This window comes from Lepisosteus platostomus, chromosome 11 (genome assembly GCF_059453375.1).
Source record: "Lepisosteus platostomus isolate fLepPlt1 chromosome 11, fLepPlt1.hap1, whole genome shotgun sequence".
Taxonomy (NCBI): domain Eukaryota; kingdom Metazoa; phylum Chordata; class Actinopteri; order Semionotiformes; family Lepisosteidae; genus Lepisosteus; species Lepisosteus platostomus.
In genome coordinates, this window is record NC_142621.1 from 7,250,802 (window position 1) to 7,264,556 (window position 13,755).

The 13,755-nt window shown below is 39.8% G+C and overlaps 1 protein-coding gene across 6 annotated transcripts in view; it reads left to right on the top strand.

Moving 5' to 3' along the window:
• rasal2 (RAS protein activator like 2) overlaps positions 1-13,755 on the top strand; it is a 104,172-nt gene that overhangs the window by 37,059 nt on the left and 53,358 nt on the right. For 5 of the 6 annotated variants that reach the window (XM_088598154.1, XM_088598156.1, XM_088598153.1 and 2 more), the window contains exon 2: positions 13,570-13,697. In XM_088598154.1, the coding sequence (XP_088454280.1) occupies positions 13,570-13,697 (128 nt within the window). Of the gene's footprint in view, positions 1-5,417; positions 5,450-6,143; positions 6,284-13,569; positions 13,698-13,755 lie in introns of those variants that run through there. The other variant, XM_088598155.1, reaches the window with a different exon arrangement.

Here is a 13,755-nt window from a genome sequence, read left to right on the forward strand (position 1 = left end):
CGAGATGGACTGTAGCTCTGTAAATTGTTAGCTAGCCTGCTTGGAAGGAGGGTGATCGATTAACCAATGGAAGGTTTAGGGCTACTAAGTACTAGTGGGTCTGTGGAGAAAATAAATGATGTTTTTAGGCCAAGGAGTTTTGTCTTTGCTGTAGGATGTGTTCAATGCCGGTGACCTCAAATTTTAGACAGGGGTAGTGTCATATAGTCTCGTGTCTTGAAGCTGATCTTCCTCTGAACAGCAACGTTGCCTTTCTTATCTTCAATGTCAGCCCCTCCTATCATTGTGAAGGGCGAGGACGTGTTACAGACCCAAGAGCGTCACCATCGGGGAGGTAGTGACCCGGCACGCTCCGGGGCTGGGCTGGTCGGGTTTGCACTGATTGCATCAATGGTGCGTCCACTGAGAACCGGAACCAGTGCAGAGTCCCAGGGGTGGGCCAGGACGTGAGGCAGGCAGAGGGGTTGTCCAAAGGGCGGAGAGCGGGCCGGCAGGCAGGTGAGGACGGGAAGGACCGCCGGCCAGGACCACTCTCTCTGGAGAACTCCAGAGCGCAGGACTGAGCTGCCAGACCTCCGGCCAGCAACAGCACCACATGAGAACCGGGCGTCCCACACGGCAGCACACACCAAGGGGAACTGCAGTACCATGCCCACTGAGGGACGTGCCGGGGAAACTGGGATGCAGTCCCCCATAGAGTCGGTGTGAAAGCCAGGAAGCAAGCACGCGACAGGATAACTCCAGGCAGGCAGGGAAATGGGAGCCCGGAGGGTTTCAGCACACAGGGAACAAAAAGAAAGCAGGGAAAAAAGAAACCAGACTCCGCTGGGAAACGCTGCCCGGGTGGTCCGTGAGTGCAGTGCAGCGCAGGGCAGGAACAACACGGGTGCAAGTGACCAATGCTGGACTGCAGAGGAGAAACTAAGCAGGGCTTAAGTAACCTGGAGTACATGATGCACTGCGACTTCTTCGCTACTGCCAGGTGCTCCCAAGCACCTTGTCTCCCTGGCAACAGGTGCAAAACAGGCAGGAGAGAGGAGGCAAGGCCTGTGGCCACAACAGCTGTAACATGCCCTGCCACTTCCCTGCTGAGCGTTCGTCACGCAGGGAGCATGACGTTTGTTTAGACCAGTGCAAGCCAGATACGATACTATCTGTGGGTATTCTTATTTTCTTTCTGGTATGGAACAAATGTGTTAAGAATGAAAGCAGTGTATATTTATAATCCCTGCTGGGAAGCTGTGCTAATTGCCCATTTATCTGACACTGTATTGGCTAAAACTGTGCATATATATAGCATATTTAATCAATTCTAGTATTAAAATCAGTGCATTGGGGAAACTGTTGGGTTAAATCAAAGTAGACCTTATGGGTTAAATGACCATGTGATGTAGCATTAACGTGAGTAAAGTCGCCTCAAAGACAGAATCCCCCCTTAAAGATGGGCTTTTTTTTGTAACTATAAGATCTTGGAAGTCGCACATCTTTCTTTGAAAGAAATGAAAGACAAAGACCCCTCGTACAATGTCCAAAAGCACATTCCTGGGGTAAGACCCCATCCTGAACGACAGAATACTCTTGGTCTCGGGGGTCTTGAAATGCTGTTGTCACAGAGCTGTGCAGCTTCAGTTTGCATTTCCTACTCACAATGAAACAGAATCTCCCCGTGATGGCAGCGTGTACAGTAAGCTTTTTAAAGATCCCTGGAAGCAAATGAGTCACGAAGGTTAAAAGCCCCAATCTGCTGACTGCAGCTTTGTAAAATATTTAACAATGTCAATTCATATTCTTGAGCAATGTCACAAGCTGCCTTACCATTTTCCTCATCTGCAGTCTTAAAAGGCCTCCTGCATTTGAATTCTTTTTGAGTAAAATCAAATTTATTCTGCGACAATACTTGAGAAAGGTAGGCATTTATTTTCTTTCTGGTATGGAACAAATGTGTTAAAAATGACAGCAGTGTATTTATAATCGCAGCTGGGAAGCCGTGCCAATTACCTATTTATCTGACAATGTTTTGGTTAAAACTGTGCATATATTTAGCACATTTTTCAAACTGTAGTAACTGTTAAAACCAGTGCATTGGGGAAACTCTGTTGGGTTAAATCAAAGTAGGCCTTATGGGTTAAATGACCATGTGCTGTAACATTAGCATCAGAAAAGTTACAGAACATCATTAGGGCAAAAACTGGATGTTCTTTGTGTATGGTGGCTGAGAACCTCCATGCTCAGAGAAGCTATATAAAGGACATTTATGTAACGTTTATCATGAGGCTTCTCTGGCCAAACATTCTTAGTGTAGCTTCCTATTGAAGATTCAGGCAAATACGATCCAGAACCATTATTTTCAAATCTTGTGTTGGACGTTTTTTATTTGCTTGATTCCATTAGTTGTATAACGGAAAGCAGTGGATGTCAGCACCAGTAACAGGTTGTGGCTCTTGCTTAATGCATTTTATACACCACTTGGCTCTAGTGTTGCCTTTACTGCTGTTTTTCACTGAGAATCATCTGCAGACTACAAGGTTATTGCTTGAAACAGGTGGGCTGGATATAAAATTGCAATGACTAAGAGTATTCTGAACATGCTCATCACCAGTTACAGCTGCTGCTTCATATTGGGTTAGGGGTGTGCTGGCTTCACATTAATAATGTACAATATGTAATAGAAGCATATGAATAGCCCATTTATTTAATGTGGAAGCTGTTCACTCTGGTATCAGTTGACTATCAGCTGTCTTCACTTAAGTAGTTTATTGAAATGTACTTGTTTGATTTTGATTCATTTAAAAGAAGCATTGAGAGCTTCAATGACCAGATATTAGCCTCATATGTGGTAGTTGACAGTGGTAGAAGAAGGATGGTTGTACGTCCAAAACCATAAATAGCAATAGGAAGAAATTGTATCACTCCAGAAAAAATAATATCTGAATTTCCTGATGAGATGATATGATGTCTGCTAGTTATTCTCTGCTTTAAGCAGTGTGTTATTTTTGCTTTTATTCTGAGAATAGTGTCACTAGGCAGTAGTGTGGGGCTTTCCAGGTTTTGGTGTTTAAGATATGTCTCATTTGTGTTTTGTCATTCTTCATTATTAATGAACACCTTTAGTGTTTTAGCTTAAGGATTCTTAATGATGATGGTGACCAAACCCAGTAGTAAGAAAATCCATAAAACAGTCTCTATAGTAGATTTCTCACCGGCACTCCTAACAGTGATCACGATGAATGCTCTTGTTGACTCTCTTGAAAGTCACCTTCTGTAGTTGCTTCAGTAAGACTGATTTTTTGTTTTGTTTAAAAAAGCAAGGTTTACAAGTGCGCCGATGACATGACAGTCAGTCTGCACTATTTCAGGCCTTGGCAGACTTGTATCCTGCATGCCATTTCTAGTTTATAAGGAAAATGCTGTCATGTCAACTGAACTGTGCAGAAGGCTGACACTCCTCTGGCCTTGAGTGAACTGTTTAATTTAATTTCAGAGAAAGGCATTAGCAATGTCTTCACGGAATACAGCAAAGAAAATGGCCCCTCTTACAAAGTCACTGTGAACCTTTCCAGTAATTAACTTAAGCAGGTAATGAAATCAATTTTTAAACTTTAAAACTGTGTTTGTATTGCTTAAAAAAGAACTGAATGGTAGCCCTCATTTACATATCCTTTGATTTTCTTTGGATTATCAGAAAAAAGCTGCCCTTCTTACAGGCTCCAGGAAGACTGCTGTTGAGAAATGAGAAATATCTTAAATATCTTAAAGCTGCTTTTGTGTGTGAAAGACTTGCACATTCCTATCTTCTGAATCAATCAGAGAAAGATTGCAGATCAAAATGAACTGTAAATCACAGTACAAAAAAAGGGAAAAAAAACATGTCTTCAGCTGTCAGGGGTTGGATTTAAAGATGTACACGGTACACCTGGATTGCTATGCTGACTGTAAGAGGAATGTCCTTATTCTCCAGTAGGAAATATCTCCCATTTATTACAATTTCTTTAACAACAGCTTAAAATAGAAAATCATACTTCAGTGAATGGTCCGAGAAGGATATCTATATTTTGTGACATATGTGAAAAAAATAGTTCTCACACCACATTACACAGTGGTTTTTGTCCTGTACTGTATACCACTAATAACTCCAGGAAATTGTGAAATGGATCAGAGAGTTGAAGAGAAAAGTACTTTTGATGACTCTCCAAAGTCCTTCATTTTTAATTAAGGAAAAACCTTAATTTTACCAGAATAACAGAAACCTGCAGGACATATTAAAATGCCAGAACCACACTATTTCGTTTGCTTCTTGGATTTCAGTGTTCTCTATCCACCTTTGCTCATGTACTCGAATACTCAGGACCCCTGTGCAGCTTAGTTTAGATGAACAATTAGTGCTCAGTTTCACTCTAGTGTCCCCCAACAGTGTAAACCTAATTACTGCGCATTTATTTTGCTTTGTTTATTATTGGATTAAAGCACACTTTGATAAAGACAGGTCTGTAATTTAGATGAAGACCACACTTGCTAATTGCAGTAATTTCCTTTTTTCACAGCTAGTGCTACCTCCTCCTTCCCTAGATGCCTATTAAACATACTAATTTGCAAGGCTGCCAAGTTGCCAAGGCTCAGTGGAATCTTTCAAGTAATTACTGTAAGGTCTATATCATTCTTTGTCAATGCGGTACTTCTGTACTGATCTAGCTTTCAGTATGCTCAGATTCTTGTCATCTCTTCAATATATAGCTGGTAAAACTACAGGGTGACACAGACTCTGATTAATTCTTACAAAAAACATTTTCTGTCTGAATTCAGTAATCATACTGTTTTTCCTCTTCATGGTTAAGTTCATAATAAAATGGCTCTTTTTTGTATCGTTCATGATGTAGTGTTCAGTATATCTTGGACAGCATCCGTGGACATCCTTTTATTTGTTTTAGTCACAAAAAATGACATTCTGGGAACTCCCAGATGCACCTACGTACGTTATATAAACAAAAATGTTACATGTCAGAGCACCACTACCCATGGTTGGTTTTGAGCACTATCATACCTGGAATTTCTGAAATGGATTTCTGAGCTGTTAGTCAAGAGAGATCTTTGAAAGTGAACTTTTTTCCATCTTTATTAAGGCGGTGGTTCTAATAAGTACTTGACAGACATTAAAGTCTTGAATGCTTTATTTCTTGTGCTGGAACTTGGTACACATTGTACACGAAAGGGCCCAGGAGTGAAACTGACAGTAGTGGAACAGACTGACTTGATTCTCAGCTCCACAGTGAGCAAATCCCCAGTGAAGAGCTACCTACCATCCTGCCGTAAGGAGCTGTAAACAGGGGAGACAACATGACATTGTCATGAAGTCAGCTGCCGAGGAGCGGTACTGTTTTCCTGTAGCCATAGAAACCCAGGCATTGTTTACTTGCGGGCCCAGGTTAGCTGTTTCGATGAGGCAATGTTATTGGTAAGTCCCATTGAAACCACACACAAAGGCTCTCTTGTTCGCTCTCAGGAGGGTCATAACGTGCCTTTTCTCGTGCACCTGGATAGGCTCTGTGGAAAGGTGGTAGCCTTAGAAAAATGGCCAGGAGATACAGAGAGATGAAACTTTGAGCTTCAAAAAGGGTCTTTTACACTGGAGCCTCTTTCTTAAAGTCGATGGGAGGGCATTTGTTTCAATTTATAATGTTTTAACATGAGCAATATAAGAATTAGTTTTATATGCTGTTGAAACAGTGTGTGTATATAGAGAAATGTATGGACATCTATTGTGTGTACTGTATGCAGAATGTTATCCGTAGAAGTATCATTTTGGTGATATGTACTTTTCCTAAGCAACCTCTGCTGCTGTGGGTCATTTGTCAGTGACGTAAATGAAGCTGATGCAGTAAAAAAAAATTACACTTCCCTAAATGATGTCTGTGTCATGGTCGGAAATTAATATGTGATTGCTAAACCCTTTGTTACTTAAAACAATATGTTTCATAAAAGGAATGGACTGTTTACCACTTCTCTACTGAAGCTCAGGGGGAAGCACTTTTACTAAATAATTTACAAGTTAAGATTTTTATGGCCTGGTAATCTGATTCTAAGTAAAAGAAAGATAAAATTACCATTGACCAGTCTTAAACATTATTGTGTTTTGTGTGTGTGTGCAGTAGAATGCTGGAGACATTTCTGGTGTCATCTGAAAGGAACTGGCTTGATCTGCATTTGTTCTGTGCTGCTGTAGGAGGAGAGTTTGATGTTGGCAGCAATGAGCGGCTGAAAGCATCCCTGAAACTTCATCCCCAGACAGGTGCCAGGACCTCTCCCTAGCTCATAGACATGGCGTGCACCCTCTGCAGTGCAGTGAACAACTGGGACCGCGAAACAGGCAGGCTATCCCAGGCCTGCTGGAATATTCATAGAAAACACAAGTGGCTTTCACTCCACACTCTCACACACAAAAACTGACATGACATTCTACATCTCTTTTTTCTGTAATTCAAAATGCTCTCTGTCTAAGAGCTAATGTGTGCAGTTATCGGTATTCGCATTGGAATGGAAGCTAAGAGATGGAGCCAGGACAAGAAGTTTGCTAGATCACAGATTACAGTGAGTTCTCACTAGCCTGAATGTCATTCTGAACCTACATAGTTCAAACCACTGGAAACTGGTTGTGAGTCACTGACCCCTAACACATTCCACATGAATAACGTTTCCTTATTAAGTAAGTGTCCGGATTATCTTTGTGGATACAACATTTTTTTCAGGCAAGCTGCATCATGTGATTCTACATGTTCATTTTATGATCTCCGAAACTTTCAAATTACCCTTAATGAGGATGTATCTCTTTCTCCTTTACTCAGTTAAACAGGGTCAACAAGTGACCTCCTGTCATTTGTGACCATATGTTTTTAAGACCAGGGTGAGAAACATAATACAGCAAGCCTCTCCATGACACAGTCATTACTTCATTCTGAATCAAAAGTCCCCTGTGTTCATCACACACTGCTGACCAACCCTTTACCATCTCAAGGTAAACTCGCAAGGCCAGATGTTTAAACCCATCAGAGCTTCTTACTGTAACATTTCTGAATCAAATTTACAGCAACAGTGTTTAGAATTGCTACAATGCTGTACGAATGCAGTCATATGCAATTCTACTGAGAATCTCGTATCAGAAAACTGATTTATTTTAGTGCTTTTCCATTGTTTTGAGTCATTAAGAATGCTTTGCTGAGTAACTACAGTTTATGTAAGTGGTACATTTGAATTATTTCTCACAGAATAGGTTAGGAATATCTCAAATAACACAATTTATTATATGTTATAGAAGGTATTTGTAACAATCCTTGGGCATATATTGTGAATGACTCAGATGGAATTTTCTCACCCAAAACATGCTCGCTATAATCATTAAGAACATTTTACACTTGTATCAAGAGTCCATCTTGATTTTTTTTTTTATATTAATTTGTCCTTTAAGGTCCAGAATTGGTATTACTGAGAATCAGGAAAGTTGAAATAGCATACCATAGCTGTGAAAATTTAGGACAACATTCACTTTTTTTGATATTGCCCAAGTAATATATGCTTTAATGGTTTCAAAGGTTATTTATATCACATTCATAAAACCATTCCGATGAAAGAGGTCTTTTGTTTCTCATCAGATGAGACACTCCCCTGATTAAGTTATCTTACAGTTATACATCATGCTCTGCTTCTTCTGTTCTCAAAACACACATTGTGCTGCACTTCTTTTTTTCATTGCTGAAAATCGTTTTGGCTAAAAACAACCTAGAGACATTTTTTAATTGCATCCGTATGATTTGAAAACAGTACTTAAGTACAGCACACTACAGTGTTTGTTGCAGGGATGCAAAAATTAAGTGTGGCTAATTTGTTTTTCTTTTCAGGACTTGTTTTAGTATCCTTTCTTTCTTTTACAGGGTTTTGACCCTGTATTCATAATGGACAGTGTCATTGGCTGATATGAGCCTTCTCATTGTGCGTCCCTTAAATGAACATTGTGCGTGTTCATTTCATATAAACGGAATGTAGCAAACAACCATGAAGGTCTTGTATAATATTCCTTTGTTTTATTCCATTTTCAGTTCATGTCCATTTCACAAACAACCAATGTAACAATTCACTACAGCCATAGTTTCAGCATCACTGAGTAAAGCAATGGTGTCATTCGGCGTTTTTTCACGAATCACTTTCCTTCATTATTCCATTACAAGTGACAGAGCTGCCTCTAGGACGAAAGCTGTTAACAGTCCACAGCAGATGGATGCCTTGGTTTTAGTAATTCGGCAGACTGGTCTGCGCAGAAATATCCACCAACAGGAGTAATGTCTTCAAGACCATATAAAGATCTCTTTGCATAATTTTACAAATGCCTGAATGCTTCGTCCAGAGTGTAACCAAGCAAAGATGGTATCAATTTGCTCTGGGTTTTGGTGCTTGCAGTGCTGGAGCAAGGAGCACACACATGGCCAGACCTTTCATGCTGTTTTAGGCAACAGTTTCTGAAAGGCATGCAAATCCAGTGAGCCATTGAAGTTGCAATACTGTACATGCCTTTAGTTCCTGACATTCTTGGAAGTTCTTTTGGGATTCGTGTAATATAATATCCGTGAAAAAATAAAAGGCATTTTAGTTCCACTTGAAAACAAAATATTTTGTAGTGCTTCTTTTGTACAGGTCTCTTTTTAGGCATTGTTCTCGCAAGCTAATGTAGAAACAAGACACGCTGAAACTCAAGGACACAAACTACTGACACTTTTACTTTCTGGATTTGATTTGATGATCACTTTTACCAGGCTTTTAGCAGTCTGTATCTTATCTTTTCAGATTTTATAAAGCAATGCCTCAAAGTTGCAGTTTCTTAATGCTAGTTTTGTTGGGGAAGCCGCATTTGATCATGGTGTGGAGGAGCAGTGGACGGGGAATGTAGTGTTACTGTTGCTGAGTGTTCGGTGAGTGAGGCACACCTGATGTGTGAGCCAGTTCAGAAGGGATAATTGCTGCTTTTTGTGGAGGCTAGTGGCATGTCCTATCTTTGAAATGGGAAATGTACACCAAGCACTGAAACTTTGTAATGTTTGTCTTTGTGGGCCTCCTTCAGTGGACAGTGTTACCATGGAATCAGTTAAAACTCCCATCGCACAGCAGTGTGGTCCATTTCAGATTTTCTTATAAATGCCAGCAGTAATAGCTGGGTCTTTCAACTTGTTAACATTTATTCAAAATAGACCTGCACTTCCAGTTATGTGAAACTAATATTAAGTAATGTTTCGCTGATACATCAGTAGACGCTGTTCTGATTGCAATGCAGTGGCAGTCCTGTTTCCCTGCTATCATGGCAGAACTGGAATTTACGTGCGCAGCTCACTGAAAAGCCTTTGTAGTGGATGATTTCAGTGACAGAATTTAAACAACATTACTTCAAAGTCGGTGAATGCCGACTTGTATGCTAAAACCTACAAATTAGGCCTAGTTGCTGTAACATGTCCATTTTATATGGTTATATAATCCGTCTGCCCTGTAGCATTCCTCTTTAAGAGCAGATGGTAGTTTTCTGTTCAGCCTGGAGATAATGTGGGTATGTTGCTGAACACTTCCCAATCAGACAGCTTTGTGTGCGTTTGTTCAAGCACTTACAGTATGTTTCCATCTCTCACTGAGCGTGGCAATTACTTCTCACATATGCAAGAAGGCCCTATGTTGGCTGTAAATGAATGTATGAAATCTTAGGTGTGTAAAATCAGTTCAGCCGTCACATTTTATATGTGCAGCTTCTGTGTCTGTAGTTATTCGTCTTTAATGAACACCTTTTCGTATCTTTAATTTATTTGCAATAAACATCTGTGAACTTATCACTCTCCAAATCATCCCTAATTCTCTGGCATATCTGTGTCTTTTTCATTACTCCTCACTGTAGCCCTCCTTTATTGTAACTAAATAGCTAATCTATGCGTATTGAAAGGGATCAGGCCATAACATCTGTACATTTTTTTGTTTCTGCTCAACAAAATAGTCATGACAATTCCTACTGCTGTACTATTGTGCGAAGGAGGGAATTTGCTTCATAGAATCTTAATAAAGAGGAATAAATATTTGAATCTATTTAATTCAACAGGAAGTTTAAACAAAGGTCCAGAAAACAGGGAAACCTCAGCTTCCACGTACAGTAATTTTAGAACACCCATGGATTACGATCATAGTGTTTGATGTGAAAAGGGAACAAGATTAACATGAGCATCTTAACCGTACGCAACTTAAGGGTCACTGTATTAAAACCTCAGTAGCGTTCTACTTTCTAGAAACAGTCTTAGAATTCCACCTGCTGGTGAACATCTGTAATCCTTTATTGAGCCATTATTATTCTCCTCAGAAGTCTAATTACCTTGTGCATATTTTTCTGAGGAGAGTAGAGATTTAATCACTTGTTGTAAAGGACGTTGGAGCTTTCAAACCTAATTAAAAATACATGCAGCACAAACAGTACTGATGTGAACCACTGCACATGAAATAATTTGAGCGTCAGAGCTGACTTTCCCTGGCACGAGAACCAGATGAAACACAAGTAGCGTTTTTCCTGAATTCGCAGGCATATGGGAAAATTGTCAAATGACCGTTTTGCATCTAGATTGTGAGGTGAGATAAGGCTTCCATGTGATCTTCAGCCTTTTATTCTGCAGTGACTGGTTTTAATGATGATCTTAGGCCCAATACTGTGTCACACGAGGGGGTGCATCTTTTTAAAATTATTTATGCCATAAATGAACTCAAGTGGCCCAAAAGCAGCGTTTTGCACGCATTTCGTCTGCCTGACTCCTATTGCATTCAGATTCCTGGGCGTTTTTGATGGTAATTGTTATGGAAACCTCATTGATCTGCATTTAGCAGTGGCTATAAACAAGCCTCTTGTGTGTATTGTGTATCATTGCGGCTTACGGCTAGGTCATGTGTAAATCTGTGGCGCGTGACATGCTTTTGTAAGCCCACTGCCCCACTTGTTTAGTCTGTGATGTTCTTCAGGGGCTTACTGAGGATGTCTGCATTGTGGAGTGAGAATTATTAGTCTTTTATGAGTGAATACTGTTCAGGTTGTTACTGAGTGGCTTACAGAGACACTCATGTTGAGACACTGACTTTCTGGATTATAAATACACTGATCTGCAAACCATATCTCATTCTCCTTTGACAAATTAACCTTTTTAAAAAACAGTTTTTACACCCCCTGGCTTGAGGTCAGCTTTGTGAGTTCAGTGGTCTTGTTTTACCTGTAAAATTGTGCACAGAGGCAGACTCCTGTTGCACACCAAGGTCTAAGGCTCATGACATCTGCCCTTTGAGTCATATACTATGCTTTTGCATGCTCATGCAGTGAGCGTTAACGGAGGGTATTGCTGTCTCACCAGTCTCTTGTTTCTGCTTTGAGTCTATAAGGTAGAGTGGACATCAGTTTTCTTCCAGAATGATCAGTATGAAAGTAAAGTGTATCTTCCTTTCTACCCCAGATTAGTGAATTATCTTTTAAAATTATTTTTAATAGATGAATTTAAAAGGACAGATTGAAATTCCTGGTGTTGCCTGTGCAAGCAGTTTCTTTGTCTTCTCATCTTACTGCTTTGTTGGCTATAGGACCAACCCCTATTTGCTGTAGGATTTTACTGTAAGAAAAATGTTTTTTTTTTGTTGTTTTGACATTGAAGCAGACTAACCAGAGCATTTTCATATTAGGAATTGGTTTATGTCCAATTGGTTGGACAAATGTCTTTGTCCTCAGTTTTATATTCAGAGGCTGGGTCTAGTTCTGTTCTTGTTCTTTTCACTATGAACTCCTTTTAAACATCTTGCAGACTAATGCATGGTAAACAATATATTTCAAATTTACACTTATTTGTGAGTATGTTTCTAGATGCTCACAAATAAGTGCAGAAGAACAAACAAAAAAGTAATTCATAACACAAATAAGAACAACTGATTGCTGTAGCTAATGGTCATTGAGTGCTATAATTTTATCTTGAACAAAGACAAAATTAAGTATCTCGCTCCTGTATGGTGACCTGTTAATAGCTTTCATCAGTTCTTGCCGATGGGATTATATCATACCTTAATGCAGCAGTTGACAGATTTCATTTCTTACCCGTCTCATTTCTCTTGACCCTGAGACTAGGAGCCTTCTCGCTGAGGGTAATCAGCAAGACATTACACTGATTTATCTGCTAATTCTAGAAGGTCTCAACATGCGTCCTCAAGGCGACTAAGTGAAAGTGCTTGTAGACCTGCTCTGATATACTGGGGTCTAGGAGGTCAAAGTCTTTGTTTCATGGGAAAGAAATGGGATTTCTTTATAAAATGCTTTGGGTGAAAATAATTCAACCCTGTTGCTGACCGTGTCAAATGATTTTCTGTCTCCATTCTTGTTTCTTTCTGGTTGCACACAACATACATGTACACTCATTGTCAACATAATAACAAACCAAAAAACCCCACAAAGTATTGATGTGTTTCTAAGGCATAATACACAACTGTCACCACCAGGTTTTAACGAAATTCTCTTAAGGTTTTAAAAGTTTAAAAAAACAGGGATGTGGAATTTCAGAATTAATTTGTATTGTCTTCCATGTAACAAGGCTTTTACCTGTTAAATCTATTAATTGTGATATTATGTGGAAAGCCTGTCTAAAGCTATCATAATTTTCAAAATGCAAGTATACTACAGAAAGCAAAAGAGCGCTACAAGTCAACTCAGCCATATGATATTGTAATGTATGCCCAGAATACCTTTCTTTATGAGTACTTACAGACTCTTTATGTTAGTATTATTTATGGCATGGATAGCTTGGACTACAATATTTTTTCTAGTTGTCAGGTGGATACGCTTCACACCGGGTCGATACTGCCCTCTAGTGGCGAACGTACCAAGGAAAAAGACGATTGTACAATGTATTTGAGACTCGACTGAATGCCAAATTAGACATAAAATGACATTTACATATATGCTGTAAAACAAGGATATCTTTAGCATACGCTCAGTTTCATATTTCAAAAGTGTTGTGGAAACTGTTGGGATGACTTACTGATATTTTAATCAGTTTAACCAAATAATTTAAGAACAAAATCTCTTTTCCTACTGCGGACTGGAGGGTATTCATTTAATCATTACCTCAAGTGACTCACCTTGCTCCACTGTACAACAGAAGTGTCAGACCCCTGACTTGAACCGAGCACCCTCCAGGACAATGCCCTCTTTAAATAAATGAGGGAAAACACCAGTTTATTGTTTTTTTACATAGCACTCTAAAAAAAAAAAAATGTAGGAATTATTTCCAATTTTTCCAAAACTGGGAGAAGTGACTATGCAAATGTTTGAGTTCAGTTTCTGTGAGTTCAATGTAGATGTGTGCTCCCTTCTGCGGCTTGCTTTATCCACACTCTTAGTGAGTCAGTGGTGTAGAAATGTAATACCAGAGTGATTCTCTTAGTACTCTCCAAGGAAGGTGAACAAAGGCCTTTCCTGCTACTTTTGTCAGTTTGCGTCATTGTGTTGTATTTATTCACTGATGTCTCCCGCTTTCTTTGCAGATGTGAAGGGGCCACCAACGCACAGACTGTCTTGCGGCCAGTCCCCCTACTCCGAGACCACCATGTGGGAAAGGAAATATTGTATTCTGACAGACAGCCAGCTCATCCTGCTCAACAAGGAGGAAGAGGTGAGCTGTGCTGTTTGGCAACTTCCAGTGTCTGGGCCCGTCTCACTGGAATGCGTTA